Source organism: Phyllobates terribilis, unplaced genomic scaffold (genome assembly GCF_046119375.1).
Source record: "Phyllobates terribilis strain yellow unplaced genomic scaffold, ASM4611937v1 Scaffold_1__5_contigs__length_1240528914, whole genome shotgun sequence".
In the NCBI taxonomy this organism is placed as follows: Eukaryota; Metazoa; Chordata; class Amphibia; order Anura; family Dendrobatidae; genus Phyllobates; species Phyllobates terribilis.
In genome coordinates this window covers 816,724,970-816,751,056 of record NW_027362761.1, presented here as the reverse complement: position 1 = coordinate 816,751,056, position 26,087 = coordinate 816,724,970, and the positions used below count along the sequence as shown (strand labels likewise).

General features: G+C 48.3%; 2 protein-coding genes across 3 annotated transcripts in view; both read left to right on the top strand.

Annotated features, from left to right (window-relative positions):
- Positions 1-42: 42 nt before the first annotated feature.
- Positions 43-5,637, top strand: SPP1 (secreted phosphoprotein 1). The gene is made up of 7 exons (XM_073637577.1): positions 43-195; positions 271-338; positions 605-628; positions 1,950-2,129; positions 2,495-2,515; positions 2,818-2,970; positions 4,557-5,637. Exons 2-7 carry the CDS (start codon positions 285-287, stop codon positions 4,770-4,772), a joined length of 648 nt encoding a protein of 215 aa, XP_073493678.1. The 5' UTR covers positions 43-195; positions 271-284; the 3' UTR covers positions 4,773-5,637.
- Positions 5,638-11,848: 6,211 nt separating this feature from the next.
- PKD2 (polycystin 2, transient receptor potential cation channel) overlaps positions 11,849-26,087 on the top strand; it is a 62,071-nt gene continuing 47,832 nt past the window's right edge. For both annotated transcript variants that reach the window (XM_073637567.1, XM_073637561.1), the window contains exons 1-2: positions 11,849-12,577; positions 16,697-16,810. In XM_073637567.1, coding sequence (XP_073493668.1) covers positions 12,085-12,577; positions 16,697-16,810 — 607 coding nt within the window. In that variant the 5' untranslated portion in view covers positions 11,849-12,084. The remainder of the gene's footprint in view (positions 12,578-16,696; positions 16,811-26,087) is intronic.

The following is a 26,087-nucleotide window of genomic DNA, read 5'->3' as shown; positions in this document are numbered from 1 at the left end:
GGTGGTCAGAAACCTCACGGTGTCATAACCCTTGCTTCATGCTGATTGGCTACTGAGGTCTGTGGACACGGTTTAAATTCTGCGAGCCCTGGCCCAATCCACAGCACAACATTGCCCTGCTTGTCACACAATCCACTGCTGAACATTGGAGAAGAGCTCCTGGTAATCTGCAGCGTCATCTGGACTACAGACAAGGTAATGCATATATAGCAAAGGCTATTCTGCCGACTATTCCAATAATAACATGGAAATATATCTTTTATTTTATAGATATTCTGCTGAAAATGAAAACTGCTGTGTTCATCGTCTGCCTCATAGGCATCTCCTGCACGTTACCTGTGAGTAGCTCTGCCAATGCTTACATATTTCCTATAGCTAAGAAATACATGCATAGATACTAAAGAAAACGCATCAGTATTTCCTTATTATTATCTTAAGTCCCAGCTTTAAAGAGTGGAATTTATAGGGAGAAGCACATTAGATTCAGCATATGTCATATTTAAAGAAGAATATAAATTGATTCCATCTGAGTCGATTATTGCCATATTACATGAGGATGATTAATTAAAAGATGTCTTTTTTATTTTATCTATTTATTTTTCAGGTTTCACACTCAGATTCTTCACAGGTTAGTATATCATAATTACTGATGCTACCAAACCTTTGTCTACATTTACAAAATGCAGATATAGCAAAGCAGAATTTTCAGTATCAGTATTTCTGTTAGGTGCTCCCAATAAGGGCAGGTGCAGACAATGCATCGGATTGCACCCTGATCAATGTTACTCTATGGGGCTGTGCACATGTCCGATTTGTCTGTTCCACGAAAAAATCACTGCATGTCCGAGTGTGATCTGATATTCGGACCGCACTCAGCCATGCAAGACAATGAGTGCGTGGAAATCATCCGTGGATTTACTGAATGGAGAAATTTCGATCTCCATCCTTTCTTCACATTGTGCTCTGATCCTCTCATCACACTATGCTGACACCCGGATCAAACTCAAATCAGAGTTTGATCAGAGTGTCATTTGTATAATCAGCCCAATTCTTTCAAATGAGAGAATCTACAGCCATTTGCACGAGCCCTAAGAGTCCTATTACAAGCTAGATAATCTACCTGTAACGAGTGCCGATTGACAATACTTGAATTCGATCTGTGCTTGATTTCTTTCATTTCCATGTAACAATTATCATTAGAGGTTTTTATGACCGATCACCTGTCCTCCCTTTCATTATTGTCAGCCGCTCAAACCTTTTCACACAAGTGGATGTGCTGTGAATTTTCATGATTGCACACAAGATGTAAGAAAACGACAAATAGGCTTTGAGCAATAATTAGGACTGAAAGTTTCCAGGCTGATCATCACCCCATGTAAAAGGGCATTAGATACGTTTACCTGTGAAAAACTTTACCCACATTTACCAAGCAGTTTACCCCAGTCTCTGTCAAAAAGTATTCATCCCACAAAAAAAGTCAAAAATGATAACTTATCACCTATTTGTGCTAAAATTTGCCAAATGTTAAAACACCGTGAGAAATATCAGCCTAATTAGCAAGAGAAAAAATAGTTTGAAAAGTCCCCGCACCTCTCCAGGTAATTAACACATGGAGAAACCTCTCACAGTCAACTTGAGAGATGTGGTGAAAAGCCAACAGGTGGTGGCACCGAACTAGTAGAGTCAGCCATATGGTCCCCAGCCCGATCATTAAACTATGTTTCCCGAAAAAGTATAATTGAGCAGCCAGGCACTGATTCATGTTGCCTTCCGGTTTTTGGCAGCATAAATCGAGAGTCAGGTTCCTTTTATATAATGCTTCTCCGCCAATACAAGGATGCTGATGTGCGTCAATTAGTAGACGCCAATACTACTGCAAACAGATAGTAGTAATTTATAAATGGCTTTCACATTTGTACCAATTACATGCTGTAATGTCGCATTTTCAGGACTCAAGTATCAGCCAAAGCAAGTCTGTATCGGATTCACATCCAGATTCTTCCTCCTCATCATCATCAGAAGAAAGATCCAGAACTGCCCCAACTGCGAGCGGAGCAACAGTTCAGTCTATCATTACAGAAGATTTTGCAAGAGGAGACAGCTTACGCCGTAGACGTGCACTCAAAAGTGTAAGGATTTCTTCATGTAAACTATTATAGAAGTCCATGACATGTATATGTATTAAGTAGTAAAGTTCTTACAGTTATCTCTCATAATATCAGATTAAGAAACAGCTCACACTGTATGATAATTTGTTGCATCTTGCTAGACATTGGCTTACTTTATGCCAATATTTTGTACCCCCTTAATAGAAATTAGTGACCAATAAGTGATTAGATTTTCTGCTGTTCTTTTCTTATACTCAGTACGCACTGTAAATATTATAATGGATAAGCTTGTCTGATAACTTCTATTGTGTAACTAATGTACGATATGCTACATACATGAGCATTTTTGTACCACAGAGAAATAACTTTATTTTTTTTTCTTCCAGTCTTCAGAATCTTCACACCAGGTTAGTAGATACAAAGCATGACATATATATGGAATACATAGTATGAAATAGAATTAGTTACTTCTTGCGGATCGCATGTCAATAACAATTTCCGCAGTGCGGTACAGAGATTGTCATTAGTTACTCCTAGAACTGCTCTCAAAAAGATTCACAATCTAATCTCCCTATCACAAAACATATATACATATTGGATGACAATACAGTAAAAATCCAATAAAACAAATGGGAGACATTCAAAGTCCATGTAGATATTGTCTGTGCCTGTAAATTGTTGATAACAGGTTGATCTGCTGTTTTTACAGAGCACAAACTCCGTTGAAAGCCACAGTATATCAAAATCAGATTCTCGCTCCTCCTCATCATCTGAAGAGGTCAGCGTTGCCCCTACTCCTGATGGCCCAACACCCCAACAGACAAGGGGTAACCCACTCCGCCGTAGACGTTCTCTTAATCAGGTAACTCATCAAATGCATTTAAATATGTCCTGTCCATTGCTCTAAGATCAAATTGTAAAGTCGTTATGTTTGTTGGTACTGTAGTTTTCAGATTCCATCATTTTTCCCCTAAGGCAGGATTCACATAGCGTTTTCTCCCACAGTCAATGGCTCTGTTGGCGCTTACATAAGAACACCCCACAAACCGGGATTCGGGCGTATGCGCCAACTGGGCTATTGACTACAATGGTGCAGTTGGAGTCAGTGTGCTAATTTTTGGACCGTATTGAGGTGAGCACCAAGACGTTGTCTATTGCGTTTTGCTGCCCGCCTTCAATTGGCGTATATGGCCGAAAATAATGCACGACAAGAGCACACTGTGACTCCATCTATATCATTTGAGTCAATGGCCCCATCAGCACATACATACAAATCCTATACTTACGAAAGCCCCGATGGAGCCACTGACCGTAGGAGAAAATGCTGTGTGAACCCAGTCTTAGACGAAAAAGTCCTATTGTTGAAAAAAAATAAATGGCATATGTACTAATCCACATAGGTTTTATTCTTCTATAGAGATTTATTTATGTGTATTGGTTGTAGTGATGAGGTGCTGGTATCAGTACATAGATTATACACGCTATATACAATCTGGTACCTAGAAGAAGAGTGGGAACATGCAGACTTCATGATGATATTGGTCGAATTCAGAATTTTTTCGCTTTCCTGTTACAATGCATTTGCTGCATAATTGTTGTCACTGTAGAGACTAGATAAACTTTTCACCTGAAAACAGCAGATTTTTACATTTACTGTACACATTCAGTGGAAATTATCTGAATTCAATTCAGTTCAAAAGGGGTTAAGATGAATGTGCCAGGTCGCTGACTGTTCTCAACCTCAACTATATCAGTATACATGGAAATTCCTTTATTCCAATAATTTCATTTTCCATAATAACAAAGCAATCGTTCAAAAATGAACTCCTGCAGCATAGCAAGTGCAGGGTGTTTCTTCTAAGTCCTTCTAATCACACCTCCCTGGGCGTGATTGCGCCTTGGATCTTCTAATCACACCTCCCGTGACTGACAGCCTCCACAAGAGTCCTACCATAAAGGGGAGTGTATGCAAGCTGTCAGTGACGCCCAAGGAGGAGTGATTAGAAGATCCAAGGTGGGACTAGTATGGGGGAAGAGACGCCATGATAACTAGTCCTGCCTCACTAGTAATTTGGGATGTTGAAGGATTAAAGTTCATTCTTCAACAATTACTGTGTTAGCATGCAATATCAAACACTTTAACGGAATCAAGAAATTGCCGTGTATACAGAGATAGAGGTGGTTGGAAACAATCACGGGACCTAACTGGTTTCTTTTAGGGGTTAACAGGGTTTTCTCTTTTTGGAAACCACATTTTTAAGTATACTATTAGGATATTCTACGCAAATAGAGGTAACTATCATTTAGGAGTTCTGGAGTGGAAAGTAGCTACAAAAAGTATAGGCTGCAGCAGACGGACTCCCTGTGAACTCTATTTTTTTGTTAGAAAACTTTCTGATAAAAATGACAAAACATGCAGTTACATGACAGTCTGATGACTTGCCACAGGTTGCACATGGAAGCTCTTCACATCATTCTGAAGAAAGTGTGACCACTGAGAGCACAAGTCATCAGTCCCACCCATCTGAGAGTTCAGAAGAAGACAGTGATGAGCGTACCCCTAAGATGAACCTACTACAAAGCATCCTTGGTTTAACTACAACAGATCCAAACACATCTGAAGAAAGCTCAGAGGAGAGGACAACTCCGGTATTCCAGCCCTGAGCATGACAATTTATCTCTACATTATCTTCTGCTGTCCTCTGTCTTTCTATTTGTGTGAATGATTCTGTCCTGTTCTGATAATATACATTGAGCCTGCTCAGAGTTCAGTTCATCCTCGGGTATGAAGCAGTATCGAAGAAGCCTTTTCCTCACTCATTTAGAAAACACGGTGCAACACAAATCTTACATTAAATCACAATCTGACTTGTACTAGCATAGAAAACCCTAAGCCAGTCCATGTCTTTCAGCAGCTTCCCACTTTAACACCCATGGATTTGGTGTTTTCACCACGTCCATAGAATTCAAATTGGTGGCCTTTCTTCCCTCCATTATGTAGAACCTTCCGACACTAGTTTATGTAAGTATCTACAATTCTAGCTGCTGTAAAAATTTATTGAGGTCCATTGTGCATGACATAGGCATGATGGATGGAAAAAGGGCTATCAAAAATAGAAAAATCCATATATTCCGCTATTTATAAATCATCAAAAATGTCTTAAAGTCACCACCAGATGACTTAACGTATACAATTGGCCTGCCCTAAGGTGATGTGCTGTGCTTTATCTGACGAGAGCTGATTTCAATTCCGGACATAAGTGTTTACTATATCGGCTGCTGATGTGTAAGGAACCCTTTATTTAGAGACTACTTCTATAACACTAGGGACATGTATGCAATTTCCAGTGTCTTGTGCATTGTATAAATACATTAATACTTGATTGTAATATGTAATTAATTGTATAGAATGAACCGCCTATATGTTTTACATGCATTTTTCTGACACTTCCTTTATATCTCATTTACATAAATATCACATTTTGGAATGTTTTAGTTGAAGTGTAATAAACATTTAAAACAGAAAAAATATTGTGTTTTGCATTGATTTACTAAAGCAAGAACATTATGGCTGCCAGCCTTGATGAATCAGATGCATTTGAAAAGGGCATGCTCCTCCCCAAAAATCTTACTTTCGTCAGGGACTAAAGTAAAATTTGTGGTGTAAGGCACGCTGAGACTTGTCATGAAGTAGACGGACAGGCATCGCCATGCCTCGTCGTGCATCCATCCAGCCCAAGCTTTGCCCATTTTGGTGGAGCTCGCTGAAACTGGTGTGAAAAGGCCAGAAGTTGCAAAATCTTCACTCAACTCTGCGTTTCTGCCTTGCGCAAAAATTTCAACTTTTCAAAACGTTTTATACCAGAATTCTGGGGCAATCGTTTTGCTTAATCAGGGCCTATGAGTGCAGTCATAGGGACATGCTCTACACAAGTCAGCCATGACATTAAAGCTACTTACAGGTGGGGCATGAGCACCCAAGGCTCAGTGAGGTGCGTGGAGGTAAAGTATAGTCTTTCTGGTCCAGCTACTACAGCACATATTGCTGCAAGTGTTAATGATGGTTATAATAGCGAGGAATCAGAATATACAGTAATGCTGCTGAGCAGTGGACCAGTGAGATGCCCATGCTGTCCACCACCAAAATGCCTACAGTGGGCACATAATCATAGCTGAACTACAGAACAATGTAAGTGGTCTGCTCTGTTCAATCATCGCATGCATGTTTGTTCCTTACGTGGCTGTTACTCACCTGTCCTGACTCCAGCACCAGATCTTACTTTCTCACACCAGGTTACTGTGGTAACATGGCAAGCACCATTAATATTATCACATAAGTCATTTTAAGGCCGGCTCAGGCACCAATGTGTGCCTGAGTATTTAGAAAACATAATTCTTCCACTTGACAGAAGCTTACTTCTATTTCCAATTGGCTCAGTCCCAGCCAGTTGTCTAATTATCTCCTCTGCTACTCCTGACTTCCATTCTACTACCAATGCTATTTTCAAGCTAAGTCCAGCTTATTTAGCTGTACTCAACATCTATCTTCAAAAATGATTTCAGTTACCAAATTCGTGCAGCTGGTCTCGCCGCTGTTCTCACCTCAGTCTCTGCTACTGAGGTAACACATCTCTGCAAGCAAGTTACATGTTTGCCAATACATTTCTGCCATTTACATGTGAACCGTATCTCTGCAAGCAAGTTTACTAATACTTTGCTGTTATCCTGTGGTTACCCATTTCCCTGCTGGAAGTTCCTCATTGCATATATCTCTGCTATTTTATTTTAACTGTAATTTTTATTTCATTTTGGATAAACAAATATACAAAAACAAAGCATAGTGGAATTACTTGAAATGCATTAGGAACATATCAAAAGCCATAAAGCATTTCAAATGTTTAACAATTACTTACTACACAAAAAGAATAGCGTCCCAACAAAATAATGCTTGATGACTGTGGGGTAGCTAGGTAAATTGGAAGGAGACTCAAATGATAAAAGTAGGACTGACAAACGGCTTTATTGATTATCTACAAGTTTTAAACAGAGGTAAAAAGGGGAAGAGAGGGAAGAGGAAACAGAAAAGCAATATGTAATTATTTATTCTAGTGACTAAGAAAGAAATCAGTCATGGTGTTACATGTGCAGATGCTGCTCTTCTCTCACTACCTTCGGATACCAATTACGCCAGTAGGGGGGGAGAGTGAAGCCAGCGCTGATTGGCCGCAGGGATCACATAACCTAAAAATGTCATGTGAGACCTGGGAAACCCAGTGCCGACACTGCTGGCACGGCGCTGGCATCGGAGGTGAGTATAAATATTGTTATTTTACTGGGGTGAGATATCGAGGTTCAGAAGGGGTTGTCCGAGTAGTGGAGAACCCCTTTAATCTTGAGATTAGGTGTCTAGGAGGAAAGATAGGTGACAACCTCTGGGAGAGTTGAGATGCTGACCAAACTAGTAGTCACTCAGTGTTTCCAAAAATATAAAGTATGTTACCGGGAAGCTCACTGGAAAATCATTCAAGCTCTGCTTTTACTGACTAAATGTGTATGGCGTGATGATGTGTAGTTCTATGGCTAGTCATTGAGGACATTCGATCTTTATTGACTTTGAAATATCAAGATTATTCTTCATTGTTAATAAATGAAAACTTTGTCAGATTTGTTTGCTTGAAAAAGGTCTAACAACATATATGAGATTAAATGTTCTTGTGTTTGATACACTGGAGAATTCTTATTTTTCTCCATCTACCTGAGAGCTACTTAAAAGGGGTGTCCACTGCTTTAAGGGTTAACCTTAATAGGTCTAGCATGGTGTAATAAATAAAAATAAATATTTGCTCTCCAGACTGACACTGCACCTCCGCATTTGGGACTGGCATGAATATCTGGTGTCACATAACCAAAGCTGCACTAAAATTTTGTGACTCATGGATTTCTCACACCATTTTCGACCAGCTCAGACAAAGTGGCCAGAGCTGGGGGTGGGATGGGGCATGACAAAGCCTGCTCATTTAGTTCACAACAACAGGCGTTCCTTATGCCACTAACCTTACTCTAATCTATGACTGGAGTAGGATTTGTGGAGGTGCATGTCCCTTGTTCGACAGTCCCTGATACAGTACAAGGAGTGTGCTTCAGCATGCTCCATCATCAAGACCTGTGTTATCAACTCTGGTCTTGATGAATCGGGGCCATAGTTGGAAAGGCCAGCAGAGGACGATGTGTCTCGGCTGACTAGTCCAAAGTGGTCCCTAGTGACTTCACCCAGCCCTGCACCCTTAGGCTACATTTTAATGTTCAGTATTTGGTGAGTTTTTTACCTCAGTATTTGTAAGCCAAAACCAGGAGTGGGTGATAAATACAGAAGTGGTGACGTGTTTCTATTACACTTTTCCTCTGATTGTTCGACTCCTATATTTGGCTCACAAATACTGAAGGAAAGTACTGACCAAATACTGAACGTGTGAACGTGGCCTAAACTGATGTTTCTCTCTTTGTGTAAGCACATAGAAAAAGACCAGTCAGTGTAGGGGAGTGGGTGGAGACCCTTGGACTAGTCTAGACATATTGTCCCCAGCCGGCTTTTCTACCTATGGGCTCGATTCATGAAAGCTTTAATGCCAGAATTCTGACATAAAAGCACAGCGGCTGCCCCTCACAATACACAGAGGCAGCCCCTCACAATATGAAGACGCTGCCCCTCACAATACGCAGAGAGTGCCCCTCACAATACGCAGAGGCTGCCCCTCACAATATGCAGAGGCAGCCCCTCACACTATACGATGGGTGCCCATAACAATACATACAGGGTGCACCTCACACTATACGGTGGGTGCCCCTCACAATACATACAGGCTGCCCCTCACAATACATACAGGGTGCCCCTCACAATACATACAGGCTGCCCCTCACAATACGCAGAGGCTGCCCCTCACAATATGCAGAGGCAGCCCCTCACACTATACGATGGGTGCCCCTCACAATACATACAGGCTGCCCCTCACAATACATACAGGCTGCCCCTCACAATACATACAGGCAGCCCCTCACAGTACGCAGAGGCTGCCCCTCACAATACATACAGGGTGCCCCTGACAATACATACAGGGTGCCCCTAACAGTACGCGGAGGCTGCCCCTCACAATACATACAGGGTGCCCCTCACAGTAAGCGGAGGGTGACCCTCACACTACGAGGAGGCTGCCCTTCACACTACGCGGAGGGTGCCCCTCATACTACGTGGAGGGTGCCCCTCACACTACACGGAGGGTGCCTCTCACAATATATGAAGAGTGCTCCTCACAATACATACAGGGTGCCCCTCACAATACATACAGGGTGCCCCTCACAGTACGCAGAGAGTGCCCCTCACAATACGCAGAGGCTGCCCCTCACAATATGCAGAGGCTGCCCCTCACACTATACGATGGGTGCCCATAACAATGCATACAGGTTGCACCTCACACTATACGATCGGTGCCCCTCACAATACATACAGGCTGCCCCTCACAATACATACAGGCTGCCCCTCACAATACATACAGGCTGCCTCTCACAATACATACAGGGTGCCCCTCACAATACATACAGGCTGCCCCTCACAGTACGCAGAGGCTGCCCCTCACAATACATACAGGGTGCCCCTCACAATACATACAGGGTGCCCCTAACAGTACGCGGAGGCTGCCCCTCACAATACATACAGGGTGCCCCTCACAGTACGCGGAGGGTGCCCCTCACACTACGAAGAGGCTGCCCCTCACACTACGCGGAGTGTGCCCCTCATACTATGTGGAGGGTGCCCCTCACACTACACGGAGGGTGCCTCTCACAATATATGAAGAGTGCTCCTCACAATACATACAGGGTGCCCCTCACACTACGCAGAGGCTGCCACTCACACTACACGGAGGGTGCCTCTCAAAATATACGAAGGGTGCCCCTCACAATACATACAGGGTGCCCCCCACACTACACGGAGGCTGCCACTCACAATACACAGAGGGTGCCACTCACAGTACACGGAGGCTGCCCCTCACAGTACACGGAGGCTGCCCCTCACACTACGTGGAGGCGGCCCCTCACACTAAACAGAGGCTGTGTCACGGGTATGTCGGAGATGACAGTCACCCTGCAGTGGCTTTTAGGAGATCTCCACGTTTGGCATTGCAGACAGCTTCCTAGATAGGAGGCTGTCTTTAGGACCCAGCAACTAACTTCCTTTGGCCTGGGTGTATATATACCTGGTCTCTCCAGGTGGGTGTTGCTGGCTATACTCATTCCTTCCTGGATCTTGGCTGTAGCAGCACCACGGCCTCTCTGGAGTCTTGAGGCCGTGTGCACTGTTGGAGTTCATCTAAAGCTAAGCCGTTATTCCCTTGTTTTGTCTTTCCCTATTGTCTTTAGTTGCTAGAGGAGATTGACTAGTGCTCATCTCCTTCCACCCCTAGTTATAGCCTTTCGCCAGGGACAGCAGGGCGAGGCAGGTGATTGGCGACAGCTGCAGAGGATGTATAGGGACATTTAGGGGAGTCAGGGTGACGCTAGTCCAAATTAAGAGGTCACCACCCCCCCCCCTTTCCCTAGTGTCTGGGCTCCCTTCCACTTTCCCCTCTGTGTTGTACTCACACCTGGTGTTACTCTGTGTTGCACTCTCACCTGGCATGACAGGCTGCCCCTCACACAATGCTGAGGCTGCCCCTCACACTACACAGAGGCTGCCACTCACAATATACGAATGGTGCCCCTTGCAGTGCACGAAGGGTGCCCCTCATAGTACACGGAGGGTGCCCCCCACAATACATACAGGGTGGCCCTCACAGGACACGGAGGGTGCCCCTGACAATACAGACAGGGTGCCCCTCACAGTACGTGTAGGGTGCCCCTCACAGGTCAGAGGGTGCCCCTCACAGGACACGGAGGGTGCCCCTCACAATACATACAGCATGCCCATCACAGTATACAGAGTCTGCCCCTCACACTACGCGGAGTCTGCCCCTCACACTACGCAGAGGCTGCCACTAACACTACATGGAGGGTGCCCCTCACAATATAGGAAGGGTGCCCCTCACAATACATACAGGGTGCCCCTCACAGTATGCGGAGGGTGCCCCTCACAGGTCACAGAGGGTGACCCTCACAGGACAAGGAGGGTGCCCCTCGCAATACATACAGGCTGCCCCTCACACTACGCGGAGGATGCCCCTCACACTACGCAGAGGCTGCCCCTCACACTACGCGGAGGCTGCCCCTCACACTACACGGAGGGTGCCCCTCACAATATACGAAGGGTGCCGCTCACAATAAACGAAGGGTGCCCCTCACAGTACGCGGAGGATGCCCCTTTCAATACATACAGGCTGCCCCTCACACTACGCGAAGGCTGCCCTTCACACTATACGATGGGTGCCCATAACAATACATACAGGGTGCACCTCACACTACACGAGGGTGCCCCTCACAATACATACAGGGTGATTCTCTCACAATACATACAGGGTGCCCATCGCAATACACAGAGAGAGTCCCTCACAGTACACAGAGGGTGCAGCTCTCAATACACAGAGGGTGCCCCTCACAGTACACAGGGGTGCCCCTCTCAATACAGAGGCTGCCCCTCACAATTCAGCAGAGCCCAGGCTGGCAACCTCCTCATGTGCCGCCTGCACACTATTTGCATGGGGTAGTTAATTGGTGACTGATCCGCAGCCCTCCCCCCATGCAGGGGCACGGTTGCCTGGAGACCAGACTCCCAAACAGTCCTGTGCATTCCTCTACAGAGAACACTCCGACATAATGGCAGGGCGGCGGCTCGGGACGGGTTAACAGTCTGGTGCCCAGGAGCAGAGCGGTGCTGGAGCTGGGCAGTGACGGCCTGCCCCCGGATAACGGAGCGGAGTGTGAGGAAGGAGGGCGGAGGAAACCACAGGAAACACAGAAAGACCCCAAATAATAAAATGGCTGCTGCAGCATGGTGAACCCCAGCAGAGTGAAGCCTCAGCCCGAGGGGCAGGGACAGCCATCCCCCCAGACAATGCTGGAGATGGACCCTCTGCCCAGGCAGGACTTGCCCCCCGCTCCTGCTCTCAGGCTGCCCCCTGCTGGATCCACCCCGTCTCCTCTGTCCTCCTGCTCCAGGCAGGCGTGGAGCAGAGACAATCCAGGCTTCGAGGCCGAGGAGGACGGGATGGAGGAAGAAGAGGATGGAGAGGAGGGCATGGTGGTCGAGATGGATGTGGAGTGGCATCCTTCTGGTCCGGGCAGGAGGTCTTCTTCCCTGGTGTCCTCCAGTAGTGGGGGCAGCACTGGGCTCGTCGGGTATCATCACAACAGCCTCGGCAGCCAGGGGCCAAGGGGCCGCAGGAGAAGGGGCGAACCTGGCCCTGGAGGTGGCACAGTGGGCCAAGGCACTGAGCAGCCCCAGGAGCCGCAGGGAGTGGGCAGAATCCTGCACATTGTGAGAGGTGAGTCTGGTACCAGGGGCTGCAAATGTGATGGGCATACTGGGCATATCCGATGGTCATACTGGGGATATATATGATGGGCATATCTGATGGGTATACTGGGCATATTCAATGGGCATACTGGGCACATCCGATGGGCATACTGGGCACATCTGATGGGGATACTGGGTGGATGCGGTGGGTATACTGGGCGGATGCGGTGGGTATACTGGGCGGATGTGATGGGTATACTGGGCGGATGTGATGGGTATACTGGGCGGATGTGATGGGTATACTGGGTAGATGAGATGGGGATACTGGGTGGATGCGATGGGGAAACTGTAAATATGGAGTCCTCCTCTAGATCAGCCCGTATCTCCCCCACAATTGCAGTGTGATCACAGGCTATCGCGGCTCTAGTCGCAGACAAATTGCCGAGATTTTTTGGTCCCACGACTCGATGTTACGGTTACCTGCGTTATTAGTGTGTAAAATGTCCAGTGATGCCGCTGATTTTCCATGAACACTTTTTGGTTATAACCCGTGAGAGTGCCCAGTAATCTATTACTACTGAACAGCACAGTGATATCCAAGTCCTTTCAAGTTCTGTTAATTTCACCATAAGGAAACGTGCACATGTACACCTTGTAGAATCAGAGCCTGTTCACACACTACAATTTCACTGCATGCAAAAAAACAGCGTATTACAGTACCAGCAAAATGAATGAAATTCCTGCAGTCTCCTGCACACGCTGCTTATTATTTTCTTGCAGATTTGAACCATCATCTTTTCCATATCTGAAGCGCGTCCATTCTTTCGTTTCGGCAGCATTTTTCACTCATCCGAAATGATTGGGGAAAAAAACGCAGGCAAGAATGTGGCGAAAGAGGGTATTTTATGCAGCGTTTTTACTGCGAACACTCTGGTTTTGCTGCAGAAAAATCTGCTGCAAATACTTACCATGTGCACACAGCCTTACCGTCATTTTACTGTACGATGTCCTAGGAGAATGTAATATTGGGCTGTATTCAGACGGGTTTTTTTTTTTTTTAATTCAAGAAAAAACATTGATTTTTAAAATACCATCTTTAACTCCTGCTCGCCTCTCAATGAAAACTGCTGGAAAACAACACGTGATGTTGTTATGGGTTACTCCGGTCCGTTTTGGGGCCGACAAATGGATGACATCTGTGCTGCCAGTTTTTCACTGGGTGGATACTACGAGAAATTTAGGAAACCTTAACCCATTTTTTTTTTTGTGTACAAGAAAAATACATGATATTTGGGACCATTTTTCATGCGGCTGAAAGCAAGTCCACGCAATAGACACTGTAAATGAGGCCTAGCAGGGATTGTCAGTTTTGCCAGCCTAATACAGACCTGTCATCAGGTCAAAAGTGAGCAGTTCTTGCTCCCAGGTTATTCCCGCTGCTCCCTTGGGTATTAATGTTTAGTTGTTTTTTTTAATCCACAGTACGGTCCTAGAGATATGGGCCTTTTTATTTAGTAATTATTTTTATGGTCTTTACCAATGGGGCGTGGCTCACAGGATTACCTGGGGCGTGTCTTATGTCTTTAAGTTTCTCTACATTACTCTACACGGCCCCAAGGAACACAAGAATTAGCACTAAATAAATAGGCCCATATCTCTAGAACTGTATGGGGGATGAAAAACCAAAGTGGAATGCTCAGGTGTCCAGAGGGAATAAAGTAAGGCAAAAAGTGACCACTTTTACTAGTGAAAGGTCCTATTTAAAGGGCACCTGTCATGTAACAAACACTATTAACCTGTCGATATTAGGTTAATGGCATCCTGAAATTGCCTGGCGCTGGCACTGAGAGCCCCGCTGTTGGAGGCTGCTGGCTGTATCTGCCAATCCCGTAGGCAGTGAATGAAGTGATGGGCGAACATATGCACTAGCACTTTATTCACTTTGGGCCCACAGGGGCGCTACTGTTTTAGAAATATCCTGTGCTTTATTCACCCTCGTTCCAGTGATAAGCCTCTACCACTGCTCTTGTTGTTGTCTGCAGTGCTGATGTCACATCCACAGCACTGCAGGCAATCAGTGAGCTCAGCGGCCCATACCGTCCACTTTGGCAGAGCTGCTCAGCACAGTTATTGGCTGCAGTGCTGTCGATGTGACATCAGCACTGCAGGCAATCAGTGAGCTCAGCGGCCCATACCGTCCACTTTGGCAGAGCTGCTCAGCACAGTTATTGACTGCAGCGCTGTCGATGTGACATCAGCACTGCAGGCAATCAGTGAGCTCAGCAGCCCATACCGTCCACTTTGGCAGAGCTGCTCAGCACAGTTATTGGCTCCAGCGCTGTCGATGTGACGTCAGCACTGCAGCCAATCAGTGAGCTCAGCGGCCCATGCCGTCCACTTTGGCAGAGCTGCTCAGCACTGTTATTGGCTGCAGCGCTGTCGATGTGATGTCAGCACTGCAGCCAATCAGTTCAGCGGCCCATTGCGTCCACTTTGGTAGAGCCGCTGAGCTCATTTGTTGGCTGCAGCGCTGTTGATGTGACGTCAGCACTGCAGCCAATAACAGACTCCGGGAGCAGCGACGGAGGCTCAGCACTGGTTGCGGGGAGGGTGAGGAAAGCACAATTTTTTTAATAAACTGCAGCCGGGGGGAGAGGGTTTTCTGAATCCGGAAAAAACTCTTTGACAAGAAAAGTTTTAGAATTTACAACGGATGCATTTATTGCAGCCAGCAGTTTATCCTGGAGTTTTACACGTCTTTTCTAACAGTTACACAGAATTTCCACCTCCCTTCAATAACATGGCTGACAGTGAGCGGTGTGCAGCTTTTTCCATTATGTCCTCACATTCCATTAAACTGGCCAAGAATTCTTTGCGGTGTCTGACTTACACGGCAGCTGCCTGTAGGTGTCGCCGGAGAGGCAGTAGTCTTCACATTCATTCCTATGAGTAATTGGTGATTGTCAGGATCTGATACGACGCAGTGTCCTGCAGATCTATTGTCAGCTATTTCTTCTAGAAAAGGAGGGTTTGTGACCACCAGCCCCCGGGAAGCTTCTCGCCACTTCTAACTAATCTAGTTATATTGCAGCGCGTGATGTCGTCTGACTATTGCTATGAATGCCCTACAACTCGTATTTGCCATCGGTGATGTCTGCACATGCGTGGGTACACTTTATGGCCTGCTGCTGTCAGGGCATGCTGAGAGTTGTAGTTGCACAACTGTTAGGGTATGTTCACACGTGGCGCTTTTTTGATGTTTTTTTACTTGCATTTTTAGACTGGGTGAAGAACACAGCAAAAATATTGAAAATGCAGATTTCAAAAACCGCCCAGCAGGCATGTAAGTGAGATTTTTGAAATCTCATTCACTTAGCTGGTTCTGTAAATCGCAGCATTTTTTCCGCAGATAAAACAATGCAAAAATGCCACATGTGAACATACCCTTAGAGTGCTGACGCCTGTAGGTAATACAGTACCTGGTAAATAGATGTTGTTCTTTATTATGTTCAGTACAATGGAGCATGGCCGTACATGTGCAGCCCCCAATCTACTGCATAGTGGACACTGGACCCCTGGTGTTTAGATTGACCCTTGTACGTTATAGTATAGTACCTGTCTATGGAGGCAGACATTCATAGCTCCCAAGTGTTCAGTCCATGAAGAGGAGCTGTGAGGAGCCTTGAAGACCTGTCCTGTATGCAGCGATCCTGAGATCAGCTCATGGGCTAAAAGAGTTAACTGAGCGCATGTTAGTCCTTAGCGGGGGTGCACAACCTTTTCTGGTCCGAGGGCCACATTGTCACAGTGATTCACTCCCAAGGACTCACTTATGGGGTCTGCTCATACTTCCTGTTATGTACAGATACTTTTCAGTTGCTGCCTCTTGTAGCTTAGTTGTCAGTGAGAAAAGTTCAAGGTTTAGATTTTTTTTTTAAATTTAATATAGATAGATATTTGGAAAATGAAAAATTATATTTAACATAAATACCTGGTTCAAACAATAGGTCATTTCTGTTGACACATTTCTTTTAAGTTAGGACAGGAAAAATAATTTTATGTTATGCTTTCGTTTTTGTTTGGGGTTTTTTATGCGTTTCAATTATTCTTTTGTTTGGCCCTTATCTATTTTCCTTCTTTTCTACAGGTCTTTGGGGCACAAGATATACAGCAGACCGAATAACTACAAGGGAAAAATACTTAAAAACCATCCTCCGAGAGCTGGTTACTTATGTAGTTTTTCTGTTCCTTTTATGCGTTTGTAAGTATTCATGATTTTATTCCATTATATAAGTATATATTGATTATATATTCCATTATATAAGTATTGTCATATTCTATGCAATCAAGAGCGTTCATGCCGCTGAACTGTCCATCATTCAGTAGTGCACCATGCCCTTGTAAGCAGGGAGCGAGGAGGCTGGGTGCGCACCTGACCAATGGTCTTCAGACAACCCGTTTTAATGTTTGATTTCAGAGCAGGCAAAATGCAGATGTATTCTGGCAAAGGTTGCCATTTTGGTTGGCTTCTGCCTCCTCTTACCACAATTTTTATCAAAACATAGGACTTCTCAACAATCCAGTTGTCACAAGACGGGCCTTGTCTGGTACGGCACACCCAGATTATTTAATTTTTGTCCAAAGTCTACTGCTGTCGACTTAGCAGGGATGACCTTTTCTTCCAGGGTTCGGCACGATGGTTGAAACCACATTCCTAAGATCTTAGGATTTCTCCGGACGAGTCATCAGAACCATGTTGAAATCCATTTCCTGTTTTGTACAGGACCTAGAAGTCCTCCTGCTTCTAGTACGAGAAAACTTGTTGAGCTTTTTGTTTTTCCCCAGCAGAATTCGGTCCGTCCCTCTTGCTTCCCCGAAATTACGTGTAGATTTATCTCCAAGGGGTTATCTATCCTGCTCCCCTTATTGTCACCAACCACTTGTGACCTCATTCTGTTCATTGACCCATGCAGTAGTCATCTTTGTAATCATCCTCTGTGCAATCTCTCCCCTGCTTCTTCCTGGGTGATATTTTTTGGGGCCATCACCTACATCTAATGTTTGTCTGAGTTGGCAGTTTTTCCTTCCTTCAAGCTACAAGTGGTCCTTTTCATCCCCCTCCCCCCATCACATGTCCTCTATAACACCATATTATATGTTTGCAGCCATTTTGACTCGTCGGTGCCAAAGAATCTTCATTACTCTGTCTGATCATCCAAGCCTACTTTCAGCATGGACATTTGTGTGGCGTTGTGCATAAGACAGAGCAGTACTCTTCTGTGTCCAGGCTCATTCAAAAAGACCTATGGGGACCGATTGGCCATCAGTCCTCTGGTCTTCAGATGTGTAAGGCCGCTACCTGGTCCTTTCTCCACATTTCGGTTGTCTGCACCCTTCTTCATTCTCATATGGGTTTCCCAATCAAATGACTGCAGGCAGCAATGGCTTTGACGACCGGTTGTCTTTTGTTCCCACCCTTAGGGATAGCTTTAAGATGTCACCAGGTCTTTTGTTATTAGAAAAACTGTCACACTCCTGGTATAGGTTCGTGCCCGGGTATGGTACCAAGCCAAGTATAAGTCTATTATAATAACCCGGTGACGCGCCCCTGGGCCTGTGTCGCGCTGCGTTGCGCACGCGGGAGCTTACCCGGAGCCGGATCTGTTGAGGGTTGTAGTCTCGTGGCGGTGACCCGGTCCGTGCCCAGGGAGTCAAACTGAGCGGCGATGTATCAGCGGTAGATGTTGGACGACTACGCCACCCGTTGAGTACAGCTAAGGAGCTGCTGCTGCAGGGCAGACCGCTGAGGCCGGTGGTAGGATTGTGCAGCGTGATAGTATAACCCCCAACGGGAGGGGTATGGCCTCAGGGCAGCCGACGTGGATGATGGGGGTAGCAGGAACCACTCGGAGACGGTACGGTGTAGTTCAGGGTCTTTACTGGTGACAAAGATAGACCCTCCCGGAGTACTGGCTAGCGATTGGGGCCTGGTCAGTCCTTGAGCAGATGGGATCTCCCCTGGCCAGGCGGAGTTGTAGGCCTCCCAAACTAACTGTACTCTTCTGGCTACCTTGCTAGAGGCGGGTATAAGTAGCCCACGTCCCTGAGTGTACCGTGTGGTGCTCACCCGTATGGCCGGTGACTCGGGGCCTTCTAGTAGCTTCCGCTCCACGACGGCGGTGCTGGTCCCATGCGTGTGACCGTGCCTTCGGGTTTCTTGGCCAGAGGACCTGGAATCCCCTGCCTGACGGATTCTGCTGCTGGGTAGGAGTTAGTCCCCACAACCTCGGACTCCGGGTCCGGTAAGAAATCTTCTCAGTCAGGGCGAGCTCTGCAGCTGCCAGCCCCTGACTCCTTGTAACACTGCTCCCACAGAGCTCCTGATGTTCTGTTCCTATATTTGCTTCTTTTCTCTGTCTCTACTTCTTCTCTACTCACTAACCCTGCCTCAGCCCTAGGTTTATATAGGGGAAGTTCTTCCCCTCCCAGGACTGGGCAGGAGGTGTGGCATGCATAGGATTCCTGACCAAGAGACCTCCCACCTGCTCTCAGACGTAATATCTCTATCACTGTGGCAACCAGACCCCTGGGGTGTCACATTCCACCCTAGTGAAATTTAGTACTCCGGGACTAAACATATTTTAGAAAAACATAACAAGATATAACAATAACAATACAATAAAGAAACACATAAAGGTGGTCACGGCATGTCCGTAACCGGGTGCAGTCTTTGAAGAAAGCAAGGTGTCCATTTCACCAAAACAGGGAGACGTAACCAGGTAGGGGTTTGTCCTACCCCGAGTCCTTAACAGTCTTTAGTCTGTCCTGGGCTACGCTCCAACTATGTACAAGGATTCCCGGTAAATCCACCAAGGACTCCTACAAATAACTAGAAACACAAAATTATACACAAGCAACAATACAAAGGTAAACATAAATAAAACAATTTATACACTTCAAATCCTCCACAGTGCGGGTAACTGGCCTCTAGTGGCCCTAGTGGACCTACGGAGCTGACTGCCTAGCCCTGAACTACAGGGTGTAGGAGCTGTCAAGGGTAAACTGGGCAGCTGTCTACCGGCTCTTTGGCTCACTAGGGATATGGCAGGCTCACTGCAAGCAGAGGGTTGATCCTCCTGGTCTGCGGGTGTGGGGTCTTCTGCCTCCTGGACCGGCTGGTCTTCCAGCTCTACCTGTTGCTCCGTAGGTGCTTGGGATGCTGGTTGGAGGAAGGTGAGTACGGGTACCACAACTGCACCATTGACTTGAGTCCAAGACCGAGGGAAGTCCCCGAGCACAGTACTAACCATATCTTCCCTTTCCTCTACGGGTCGATGGTCTTCTTGTTCCTCTTCAGGGTTCCTCAGTTGTTCGGGACACTTCTTCAGGTGGTCCCGGGATACAATAGCTGTGGTTTCCCCTCCATCTTTACTGATGGTACAAACCTTCGGGTTCTCGTGGCTTGAGGGCAGTACGGTGTACGGGTCCTTTTCCCACTGGTCGTCCAACTTGTGGAGCCGTCTCTTCCTCTTCAAGACCTGCTCTCCGGGTACCAGGGGAACAGCGGGAGCATACTGGTTGTAAGTTTTCTCTTGTCTTTCCCTAGCCTGACAGAGACTTCGCTCCACGCTCTCCTGTACTCTCCGGTACTGCTGCTGCCTCTCCGTGTCCCAGTCTGTTTCTGGTGAAGTGTCCTCGGGTGTCAGGACTCCCATTTCCAGGTCAACAGGTAACTTACCAGGTCTTGCCCTCATTAGGTAAGCCGGGGTACAGTTGGTGGAACCTACCGGGATGTGGTTGTATAGGTCCACCAGATCGGGCAACTTCTCAGGCCACAGACTGCGTTCTTCCAGGGGCAACGTTTTTAAAAGATCCATTACCACCTGGTTCATTTTCTCACAAAGTCCATTAGTTTGCGGATGGTAGGGTGTCGTCCTTATCTTCCGGCAGCCATACAGATTGCAGAATTCCTGGAAGACCTCCGCTTCAAAGGCAGGTCCCTGGTCCGTCAGCACTTGGTCCGGGTACCCGTGTGGACGGCAAAAGTGCTGCTGGAAGGCTCTAGCCGCTGTTTGAGCCGTTAAGTCCTTGACGGGGACGACAACCAAGAACCGGGAGTAATGATCCACGATGGTTAACGCGTAGACGTAGCCACTTCTGCTTGGGGTCAGTTTTACATGATCCAAGGCTACCAGTTCCAACGGTTGCCGGGTGACGATGGACTGCAGGGGAGTCTTCTGGCTGGCACGGTCCTTCCTTCTCAGGTTGCACGGGCCACAGTCTCTGCACCACTTCTCAATGGTTCCCCTCATGCCTACCCAGTGGAATCGCTCGCGCAGCAGGAACTCCAGCTTCTTCCACCCGAAGTGTCCAGCTCCGTCGTGGTATGCCTCCATCACCATGGCTGCGTCTCTTCGTGGCACCACTACTTGCCAGAGTAGTTCATGCGTCCGGGAGTTAACCATTCTGCGGCACAACTTCCCCTTGTAAAGGAACAGTCGACTCTTCTCTGCCCATAGTTGTTTGGCTTCCTCCGGAGCGTCTGGTTCAAGGCAAGCCTCCGGGCGAGTCAGCATCTCCTTCACCAGTCGGACAGCAGGGTCGCTGTCTTGCGTTTCCGCCCAGTTGTAGTGAGGTAAGGGGTTCAACGTAGCAGCCTGCTTACTCCTTACCCGGTGGGAATACTGGATAGTCCCATGACGGTGGAACGCAGGGAGTTCAACTTCTTCCAGTCCCTCCGGATCTTCTCCTTCGTCCGGCAGGTTGGGTATCCTGGACAGGGCATCCGCGTTGGTATTGGAGCGTCCGGCCCGGTATTTGATTGTGAACTCGTAGTTGGACAGACGGGCCATCCACCTCTGCTCCAGGGCACCGAGTCTTGCCGTGTCCAGGTGTGTCAACGGGTTGTTATCCGTGTACACGGTGAACCGGGAAGAAGCGAGGTAATGCTTAAAGCGCTCGGTGACTGCCCATACTACGGCCAGGAACTCTAGCTTAAATGAGCTGTAATTCTCGGGGTTCCTTTCGGTGGGTCGCAGTTTTCGGCTGGCGTAGGCGATTACACGTTCCTTCCCCTGCTGGATCTGGGACAGTACGGCTCCTAGCCCGATGTTACTGGCGTCGGTGTAGAGGATAAAGGGCTGGCTATAATCCGGGTACGCCAGGATTTCGTCCCCCGTGAGGGCCATCTTCAGCTGGCGGAAGGACTCTTCTTCCAGCTCCTCCCATTTGAAGGGCGGCTTCTGGTTCTTGGCCTTCCGGGACTGGCCTATCAGGAGGTCCTGCATAGGTGCTGCCTTTTTGGTGAAACCGGGAATAAACCTTCGGTAGTAGCCTACCAACCCGAGGAACTGCCGCACTTCTTTTACGCTGGAGGGGCTTGGCCATTCCTTAATTGCGGTGATCTTATCAGGGTCGGGAGCCACTCCGTCAGCGCTCACCACGTGTCCCAGGTACTGCACCTTTGGTTTCAGGAGGTGACACTTGGAGGGTTTTACCTTTAGGCCGTAACTCGCCAGAGCTTCGAACACTTCCGCCAGGTGTTTCAGGTGGTCCTCATACGTCTTGGAATATACGATGACATCGTCCAGGTACAACAAGACCGTCTCGAAGTTTCTGTGGCCCAGACAACACTCCATTAGTCGTTGGAAGGTTCCTGGTGCGTTGCAGAGTCCGAACGGCATGCAGGTGAACTCGCTAAGTCCCATCGGGGTGGTGAATGCGGTCTTCTCCCGGTCCGCCTCTGCTACAGGAACCTGCCAGTACCCGCTAGTGAGATCCAAGGTAGAGAAGAAGTTAGCAGATCTTAAAGCAGCCAATGACTCCTATATCCTTGGTAAGGGGTACGCATCCTTGTGTGTGATACGGTTGATTTTCCGGTAATCTACACACATCCTCATGGTGTTGTCTTTTTTTCTGACTAAGACTAGTGGAGCTGCCCAGGGGCTACAGCTATCCCTGATCACCCCAGCCTCCTTCATGTCTCTAAGCATCCCCTTGGCGTGTTGGTAGTGGGCAGGGGGTACGGGTCGATACCTCTCTTTTATAGGAGGATGGTCTCCCGTGGGGATGTGGTGTTCTACCCCCTTGACTCGCCCGAAGTCTAACGGGTGTTTACTGAACACTCTCTCGTACTCTTGAACCACCCGATAGACTCCTTGTTTCTGGTGTGCGGGAGTGGAGTCAGTACCCAGATGTAGTTGCTGACACCAGTCCTCCATGTTTTTCTTAGAGCCGTTACCTTCCTCCGGGTGAGATGGAGGCAAGGGTTCCACAGATTGTATAGAATTTTGGTTAATGGTATATAATTTAGCTAGCGTGGCATACCGGGGCAGATACACTTCCCTCTCCCCGATATTTATTATGCGAACGGGCACCCTCCCATGGCGTACATCAACCACCCCCCGTGCTGTCAAAATGGTGGGCCTACTGTCCGAGTAAACTGGTTCTACCATTGCCTGGTAATCCCTACCTCTCAGACCAATAGCTGCCCGGCACCAAATCATCATTTCACTTTTTGGGGGCATGGCAATAGGAAAAGGGTCACACATTCTTACGCTACCAATCTCACCGCCGGAGAGTTCCACCTGTTGCCGTCGCATCAGTGCCCGGATCTCTTTCTGGAGCACCCGCTGCTCGCCGGAGCTGGCGTTCTTGGCAACCTGCTGTAAAAGGAAAATCACCTCTGCAAGACAATTTTCAATTACATTAGTTCGTAGAGTTATTTTTGGGTGACTCTCATGTTTGTCAATATCTACAATGATCAGTCCCTGTGCTGCCAGTTCGACTCTACCGATTTTGATGGTCACCTCTTGAAATCCGATCTGTGGCACGGGCTGGCCATTGCTGGCGATGATACTCAAGTCGTCGTCAGGGTAGCGGGTAATATCCGAGTCATTCCAGTACTGCTTAAAGAGCACGTACGGGATGGTGGTGACCTGCGACCCGGTGTCCAGTAGGGCACTCATGGGAATGCCATCCAGTACCACCGGCAAGACTAGACGTCCTCCCACATATCTGTTGCGCCAGTTCGATGGGCCTGGTGATCTTTTTCCTGGGGGTTGGCCCTCTACCCCAGGTTGTGCCCGTTTAAAGAACAGTACCTTGCCATATGTCCGGGTTGATTGCAGCGGCGGCAGATGGGTCGTCCGTCCTCGCTGTATCGGTCACTGGGTCTTCCTCTGGCCGGTGGGGTCCTCCTTGGTCGACGCCACGGGATGTCCTCCGGTCCGGATGCCAGCTGGATCTTCCCTGGGGTGGAAACCTGTAAAGACTGCACAGTTCGGGTTAGCGCAGCAACGCTCTTAGCTAGCTCTTGGACCTGATGGTGTAGGTCTGGAGCCGGGTCATTGTCCAAACCCTGCGCATCGGCTCCCACAGGCCCTGCCGACAAGGGCGCCGCCTCCTGGTGGTAAGTAATAGCTGGGCGCCTGTGGGTCATAACGCCACTCGGTGCCGGTTCTCGGAGCACCCGGATGGCTCTGTCCTTGAACTGTGCAAAGCCCAGATGGGGATCCTGTAAGGCCATCGCCCGCAACTGGGTTCGGTGGGCATTACAATACAGTCCCTCTATAAATTGTTCAGTCAACAGCCTGTCCTCGTTTCCCACTCCATCAGGGTCGGTCTGCTTAATGGCCCTCAGGGCCTCTTGTAGGTTTAGTGCATAGTCCCTTATACTCTCATGCGCTCGCTGCTTGCACCCGTAGAATCTAAGCTTAATCTCGGCTGAGGTGCGGGTATCAAAGGTATCCTTCAGCCGGGTTAGTATCCCTGCGACAGTCTTCCTCCCAGGTGGCCAGGATTTTACTTCCCTTTTAGCTGCCCCGGTTAGTTGGGCCACCAGGATGCTCACTTTTTGCTCTTCTGTGAGGGGGTACACCTGGAAGAGGCTATCCAGCTTTTCTCTAAAGTCATGCAGGGTATGTGACTCCCCTGAGTACTGGGGTAGCCAAGCTGCTCCCGGGATATAGGGCATGGTGAAGGGCATAACTGCAGCAGCGGTGGCGCTGGCGGGGGTTGAGGCAGTGAAGCTCTCCTCCGTATCCGACATCTTCCTCCCCCCTAGTGGACCGTGGCCTACCTTGCGATGATCCTGTTCCGTAGGCCGCAGCTCCGCAGTAGATCGTCAGGGTTGAGGACCTTCCGTCGCGCTCCGGTGACGTCGGCGTCTGCTGGGCTCCTTCCAGGACCTTACGCAACGTCCGGACGTGAGGCGGGGCTTCAGTTCTCGCGCGCTTTCGAAGTCCACGCCCCTCTTCTTCCCGCGCGGCGTCCTCAAGATGGCGTCCAACGGCGGGAAAACTCCACGGATGGCGGGAAGAAGGCCGAAGATGGCGCCGGATGGCGGGAAAACTTCGCGGATGGCGGGAAGAAGGCAGAAGATGGCGCCGGATGGCGGGAAACCTCACCACTGGTAAGTTTGAACAGTCTTTGCTTTTCAGGCACGCAGTACCCGGTGGTTGCGGTCACGAAATCCTGCCGACTACGCCAAAGTTGACGCGCCCCTGGGCCTGTGTCGCGCTGCGTTGCGCACGCGGGAGCTTACCCGGAGCCGGATCTGTTGAGGGTTGTAGTCTCGTGGCGGTGACCCGGTCCGTGCCCAGGGAGTCAAACTGAGCGGCGATGTATCAGCGGTAGATGTTGGACGACTACGCCACCCGTTGAGTACAGCTAAGGAGCTGCTGCTGCAGGGCAGACCGCTGAGGCCGGTGGTAGGATTGTGCAGCGTGATAGTATAACCCCCAACGGGAGGGGTATGGCCTCAGGGCAGCCGACGTGGATGATGGGGGTAGCAGGAACCACTCGGAGACTGTACGGTGCAGTTCAGGGTCTTTACTGGTGACAAAGATAGACCCTCCCGGAGTACTGGCTAGCGATTGGGGCCTGGTCAGTCCTTGAGCAGATGGGATCTCCCCTGGCCAGGCGGAGTTGTAGGCCTCCCAAACTAACTGTACTCTTCTGGCTACCTTGCTAGAGGCGGGTATAAGTAGCCCACGTCCCTGAGTGTACCGTGTGGTGCTCACCCGTATGGCCGGTGACTCGGGGCCTTCTAGTAGCTTCCGCTCCACGACGGCGGTGCTGGTCCCATGCGTGTGACCGTGCCTTCGGGTTTCTTGGCCAGAGGACCTGGAATCCCCTGCCTGACGGATTCTGCTGCTGGGTAGGAGTTAGTCCCCACAGCCTCGGACTCCGGGTCCGGTAAGAAATCTTCTCAGTCAGGGCGAGCTCTGCAGCTGCCAGCCCCTGACTCCTTGTAACACTGCTCCCACAGAGCTCCTGATGTTCTGTTCCTATATTTGCTTCTTTTCTCTGTCTCTACTTCTTCTCTACTCACTAACCCTGCCTCAGCCCTAGGTTTATATAGGGGAAGTTCTTCCCCTCCCAGGACTGGGCAGGAGGTGTGGCATGCATAGGATTCCTGACCAAGAGACCTCCCACCTGCTCTCAGACGTAATATCTCTATCACTGTGGCAACCAGACCCCTGGGGTGTCACACCGGCACTCAAAAACTTAGATTAATTTTCTTGATTTGATTTTGA